The 6,486-nt window shown below is 47.2% G+C and overlaps 1 protein-coding gene across 1 annotated transcript; it reads right to left on the reverse strand.

The window, feature by feature from the left end:
• Nucleotides 1–2,663: 2,663 nt before the first annotated feature.
• Nucleotides 2,664–6,180, reverse strand: LOC133907718 (probable protein phosphatase 2C 47). Its single transcript, XM_062349792.1, has 5 exons — nucleotides 5,984–6,180; nucleotides 5,359–5,525; nucleotides 5,083–5,280; nucleotides 4,404–4,609; nucleotides 2,664–3,538 (listed from the first exon to the last, which is right to left on the reverse strand). Exons 2-5 carry the CDS (start codon nucleotides 5,503–5,505, stop codon nucleotides 2,980–2,982), a joined length of 1,110 nt encoding a protein of 369 aa, XP_062205776.1. The 5' UTR covers nucleotides 5,506–5,525; nucleotides 5,984–6,180; the 3' UTR covers nucleotides 2,664–2,979.
• Nucleotides 6,181–6,486: the final 306 nt, after the last annotated feature.

The following is a 6,486-nucleotide window of genomic DNA, read 5'->3' on the forward strand; positions in this document are numbered from 1 at the left end:
CTCGGGGAACCAAGTGCTCGGGGACCGCTGCTTGCAGCCCCGAGCACTCTCTCGCGGAACTACCTTCCTTGGGTCCTCGGGGTACTCAGTGCTCGGGGGGGCACTGTTCGCAGCTCCGAGCACACCCTTCCCGGCACTTGGTCTTTTCGTACTCCGCGGAGATGACCCCTGCGGGAGGGCGCTACGTGGCAAATTGCTGACATGGCCTCGGGGTTCGGGGACCCCTAGTTCCTAATTCACCGACAACGTCTGTCTTGAGGGGCTCTGTCAATCCTGCAATATAGATGTTTACCTATTCAATCTCATCAAGTTTCCCTACTTGAGCGATGAGAGCAAGGAACTTCTCCATGTACTCATCCACAGAGCCCTTCTTTCATAGGTTAGCAAGCTCGGCCAACAGATTATGGCGTGTCGGAGAGCTGGAACAGATGTTGATGAGGCGATTGAAGGACTCCCAACTAAGAGGGTCGTGGTCCTTGGACAAGTGCATATACCACTACTACGCAACATCTGTCACGTGGAAGGAAGCTAGCTAGACACTCCACGTCCAGCGTGTGTTTCCCGTTGAAGAAGTGCTCACACCTATTGAGCCACAGAAGCAGATCTTTCTTGCTGTAGAAGGTGGGGAATGATAACTTATGGTACTTAGTAACCATGAAGCTGTCATAATGCAACAGTTGCCCACTGTGTGCCAGCGTGGAGGAAGAAGTCAGGATAAGCATCCCAGGTAGCAACGTAGTGATGGGCGTTGGGAAACCATTGAGGACAACGGCAATCACGTCGAAGAAAGAGTTGTCATTGGGCACAACATGTCCAACAATTTTATTACCACAACATGTCGAGCAAATGTTTTACATGGGCGCGGGTATTATCATTCATTCATGACCCCTAGCAACACCAACCTGGCTGCCATCAGGCACGATCGTCGGCGCTGACGCCGGTGCCGATGCGCACTCTGAGATGCAGTAGCAACGAGAGATAAAGTCGCGACATGTGCCGCCAATGTAGCCCTTGCCCTCCGATTCACACACATCTGCACAGTGATCCGGGTACCAGCACCACCCATGGAAATTGCCGCTAAGATGGTAGCAGTAGTTCGCCTGAACAGACGCCATATCTGCATAGACACGTACATGCACATACCACGACATCAAGTATGTACGTACACATAAAACGTTAGCCAAAGCATCAAAGAATATCACTGATGAACGTTGCGACTTCTTACATAGCTCATGAATGCATGCACGTACCCGCGGCCATAACGAGCAGGAGGAGGACGACGGCTGCAGAGAGATTCCTCTGTGAAGGCTCCATTTTTATTTTTATTTGTTTTTTTTTGTGTTGAAGAAGAATGAGCAGATGGCGGATGAGTGAAAGCCCGGGCCTCCCAGCATGTCAATATATATCAAATGTGGAAGGGTAGAAATTAAAGGATACTCCAAAACCTTACAGCAACTATGGCAGAAAATTAATACTTAGCATGAAGAAACGGACTCTTTTTATCAACCTCTAAAGGTAGGCCTGTGAATTTTAGATAAAAGGATAACCCTGCTTTTATTGAAAGCAAGATGCTCATAACAAAGTAAGGCTATAATTAATATTGACCATTGCTTGTTCATTTTATATTGTCTAAATAAACCTGCTCTTCCGGTAATCCGGTTGCTATGAAATTTTGGGATACGGGCCTCCACTCAACTGGACCAAACAAAAAACAGACAATTAGTTGTCTGACATCATGACTCAGAGCATGGTGTCACACTTGCTCATGCGGCTCATTCTCTGTCCATTTTCCTCTAAAAAATTATTTTCTAAATAAAAAATTAAATATATATATCTATTTTGAAAAATTATAGATCTAAACTCCAATCACACGTTAAAAGTACATAGAGAATGGGCATAGGTTTGACACAACGACAAGGTCAAGGCCTAGCCCGACGCGATCACGTGAACCATGTGACGCGGAGCCGGGAGCACGATCCGGAGCGCGACGACGCCGCGGATCACGAGCTCACTGACCGGGAGGAAAGAGAAGAGTAATCGGCGGATCCGCACCCATCTGAACCGCCAAAGTCCGATCGATCTCGCGGTACTTGTGAGGTCCAGGTCTGCTCGGCGAATGACCCAACGACCACGGCGGCGTCGCCTCCCACGCGCCTACACGACCACTGGCCAGTGCTCACCACGCAGCTAGCGTCCACTTCGGCTGCCGCCTTCGCCGCATTGAACAGTGCCGCCGCCGGGGAAGGCGCCGTGGCTGGAGCGACCTCGCTGGCTTCCCAATGGTCGGCGCGTACGTGATCAGATAACAGAGTATACATATGCTCACAGACGGCATGGGAGGAAGAGGAACGGATTGGTAAGACATCGTTATGTCATCGCCCCCAAGTGCCCAATGGGTCGGATCTGTTTCAGACGCCATGATATCCAAGCTGCAGGGTAGAAACTTGCACAGAAAATTTCTTCAGAACATGGCCGGCCAAATGGAGTCTACATCGACTGGCAGATCAGCTAATTCACACAAATAACAGGGAGTCGGGAATAATTTTATATCATGTTTTCCCATGGGAACAAGGAAGAAGTAAATTGTACTGGTACATACAGCCAGGGAAATACCAAAACTTTGCTCTGATTTGGCTCTCATAATGTATCGGGAAGCTCATCAATTCAGAGAAATGGAATTCTGAAGCAGAGCAAAACTGATAACCTGTTATAACTCTCATTGGTACCTGAACAAGAATGTCGGTTAATTGCTCGATTACACTGAGCACTCAACAATCAAATGGCAGCCGGTACAGATAAATCATCGCCTCAACTAAATGATTAGCCTACACCTCAATAAAATTGCAAAATAATTCTACAAAACTTATTCCGAGACCTATAGCTCAAACCTCAATGAGCAGAGCAAACCTTTAACAGATAAACAACAAAGAAGAAAATCATCATACAACAAAGTTGCAGGGGAAGGCATACTTTGAGAGCTCAGACATTATCGTCGAGAGCTCCCCTTAGCGTGTGCAACCCCTCCATTGAAATGCTTCTTCGTACCCGGAATCTTGGGACCTCGATTTGAGGGGGTGGGTCTGCTGAGAAGCATACGACAACTGCAGTTAGGTTATCACAGCAGTCCCGTCTGAGTGCTTCTTGGACAAGCTCTCGTGAGCATCGTTGTGGATCATTGTGTGCCGTCAGCTCTTTCCTTACCATTGACACGGCACACTGGCTGCTCATCACATCCCAAAGGCCATCACAGCCTATTATCAAAAACTCATCTTCTTCGGTAAGTCTAACCTCCCGAAACTCAGGTTCCGGAGTAAGAGGGCATATAGAGCCTTTGGAACCTTTCATGTGCCAATCACCAATTGCCCTTGCTACAGACAGCTGCCCATTGAGATAGCCATCGAAGACAGTGCCACCAAGCTTTTCAATTCTGAGCCTTTCAACCGTGCAGCTGGGTTTGTGGTCTCTAGATAGTTCAACAGCTCGGCCTCGCTTTCCTAATACCGCTCGACAGTCACCGGCATTCGCAACAAGCAATGTCCTGTATCATTTGAATGAGGTAGGTGAGGGCATACCTTGAGATGACATAGTACATAATCAATCTAAAAGAGTGTGAACAGTATACAGGCTGTAGTCTTGAAATTTATAAACCAATTAAGGTCATAAGGCCCCAAGAACAGCTTGGTACAGCAAAGAACCATATGTACAGATGTGATATTGGAGGTTGAAGCAATAAATGTGAAGCAACTGTCAGATATTAAGGGCTGTAACGAAAGGAAGTTGATTTACTGATTCATAAATCTGTGAGTATGGATTTAATTATTAACGCTCTTGCAAAAGTACCTTATCATCAACTCAGTAATCTCATCTAACAAAAAATTGAGCATGGCCATTAACTTCAAATGTTTTCCTTGTCTTCGTCATACCAAATCTCTTGGACTTTAACTTCAAAGGTATGATGTTGTCATATAATGAATAGCAAATATTAGTACATACTATAGATGTATAGTAACTTAATATTATTGACTAATGACTTGTTGAAGTGGCAATAAATCGCTAAAGCATGAATTTTGATGTATTAGAGCGTCTCCAACAGTGTAGCTAGTTGCTATATATTATTTCTTTCACATCATCTATACATAGTGCAAAAGCTTACCTCCTCAATGATTATTCTATAGCACAATTAAAGTTTTAATTAGTCCACCCACCCATGTTCTCTCTCAACTCAGCATGTACCTTTTATCTTGTATTTAATGCCTTATGCATTATAGTCTATCTACATATTAAGAGCTAGTTTTTCTCTCTCTTCTTCACCTTTCTCCCCCACCTAGACAAAAATCTAACATGGACAACTTTATAGCTAACTGACATGTATTGTTGGAGACGCTTTTAGCATCAGAGTTTACCTGCCAAATATAAAAACCGTCAATGCTGTCGTCCCAGAATAACGGTCAAGAGAATGGGAATCCGCAATTGCGTGATCAGCCTTTACGAATGCACTTTTGATTGCCTTCTCCATGCTGTTGGGGAAGTGGCAATCTTCGGTTATGAACTTCAGTATATTCTTCCGAACAAAACAGGCAGCATCTGTACCACCATGGCCATCAAACACCTAAATTTTCCGCAAAGAAAATATTAAATGTCTGCAATGTAAGGCACGGTTAAATTTCAACAGACATGGTGGGAAACTTATTTCTCATTTGCAAAGATTCCTATCTGTAGTACACACCACACAGTACCAAAAGGTCGAAGATAGAAATAAAAGCAATTACCATCTGGGTTTTTTCTTTTCTTTTCTTTTTTGATCCAAGGCATTTATCAGTGTCCATGTGGAACTGATTCCTCTCGATTCAATCATTTCCACCATCATGAATCCACTACCACTCTAAGCATGCATCTCCAAGCAGAATAAACTACCAAACGTAGAGGCTAGGACTGCAACATTATTGCCACTCACACCAGAGCAAGTCATGGATCCATAATGAGCACACACAATGCTAAATATTCACCAGGAACAGTTAGGGAGCACTCAGGAAGCAACCACTGCACCAACAAGATTTTATGGCAAATGCAATTGCAACTCACCCCATAGAAGGCACCCGGTGCAGGCATGCCTGGAGTACGCAATCCGAGATGCTCGATGAGGTTGTCGACACAGACATGTTCGTCCTCCATGTACGATTTGGGCCCCATATCCGAGCAGCTCCCCGACCGAAACACAGGCAGGAAGCCCGGACGGATGCCTGTGGGCGAGATCAAGCTCAGTGTCCCCGAATCCAGCTCCTGCAAGAGACAAGCGTCACAATTGTTTGGGGGAGAAATGGCTGGGTAACGAGCTGGAACGGTAGCGAGCATAGTTACAAATTCTGCGGAGGCCGCGGCGATGAGGGCGCTGCTCGCGCAGTGGCGCATGGACGTCAGGTGGTGCCGCGGTGGCTTGCCGCCCACCGGCGTGCTCCCGCCGCTGCTGCTACCCGGCGGGGTCTCCGGCTCTACTCCCCCACTCATGTCTCGAGCTCTCCGTTACTCTGTTCGTCATCACACAGAATACAGCAAACGAAGGCATTTGAGAACAAAAAAGATGCAACTTTTGCATTGGCTACCGTCCCTGTAAGAGACGAATTGTTAGAGAATCGATTTTTTTCAAAGATAAAAGACAGTTCTTTCAATCCCCCATTAATCCCTATACGTCAGGTGCATTGCTAGAAGGAAATCAATGGAACAGAAGAGTATCCAGAATATCAGTAGCATGAAAGAAATGAAAATTTTCCCTCCGTGTAATGATTAGAATTAGAACCAATAAAAAGACCAGAATGATGTCATTTCCGCTGCTCCAAGCCCTCCGCGGCAGGCCGAACGGAGAGCAAACCTCCGTCCTACACTGCCCCGACCGATAAAGATCCAAGCTTTCCCACAACCAAATGAAATCCAACCGAACGAAAGATGCAAACTTCCGGACAAGATTAGATCAGAGAGGAGCGCTCACCACCGGGGAACGGAACGGGTCGTGCGTCGTCGCCGTGAGGGACGCTGGGTGCAGGCCGCAGCCACGCGAGGAGGCGGAGGAGGTGGGCGGGGTCGCCGGAGGTGGTGGGTAGCGATGGGGCGGGGAGAGAGAGCAGGCAAGGCGTGAGGAGGAGGAGGAGGAGTTCGTCAATTTGGAGTCCGGTTGGGGACGGAACGGGCGAGGGGGGAGTTGGTTTTGGTGCGTGCCGGTGCACGGCAGCACTGCTGGATGTGATGCGGGCCCCACGAGTCGGTGGACCCCGCCCAGGCTTCCGGTGCGGCTCCAGTGAGCATTTCGTGTCCTTGTCGGGCTCTCTCGTTCGTCTCTTCGTCCTTTTCTTTCAGATCCTTTTTATTTGGGTGCTTCTTGTTCGCCGCCAACGGATGATCATGCCGGTATTTGCTTTGCAGAGCAAAATACATGGATACTGTGTACTTGTTCTCGTGATTTTCGTCTGCCTCTGTGGGCTTAGATTTTGCTCG

This window comes from Phragmites australis, chromosome 24 (genome assembly GCF_958298935.1).
Source record: "Phragmites australis chromosome 24, lpPhrAust1.1, whole genome shotgun sequence".
NCBI classification, from domain to species: domain Eukaryota; kingdom Viridiplantae; phylum Streptophyta; class Magnoliopsida; order Poales; family Poaceae; genus Phragmites; species Phragmites australis.

Coding starts and splice junctions, on each gene's coding strand:
- LOC133907718 (XM_062349792.1), bottom strand. CDS start 5,505: ATGAGTGGGGGAGTAGAGCCGGAGACCCCGCCGGGTAGCAGCAGCGGC. Junction 4,610..5,082: donor CACCGGGTGCCTTCTATGGG/GTGAGTTGCAAT, acceptor CGGAAAATTTAG/GTGTTTGATGGCCATGGTGG. Junction 3,539..4,403: donor ACGGTTTTTATATTTGGCAG/GTAAACTCTGAT, acceptor CAAATGATACAG/GACATTGCTTGTTGCGAATG.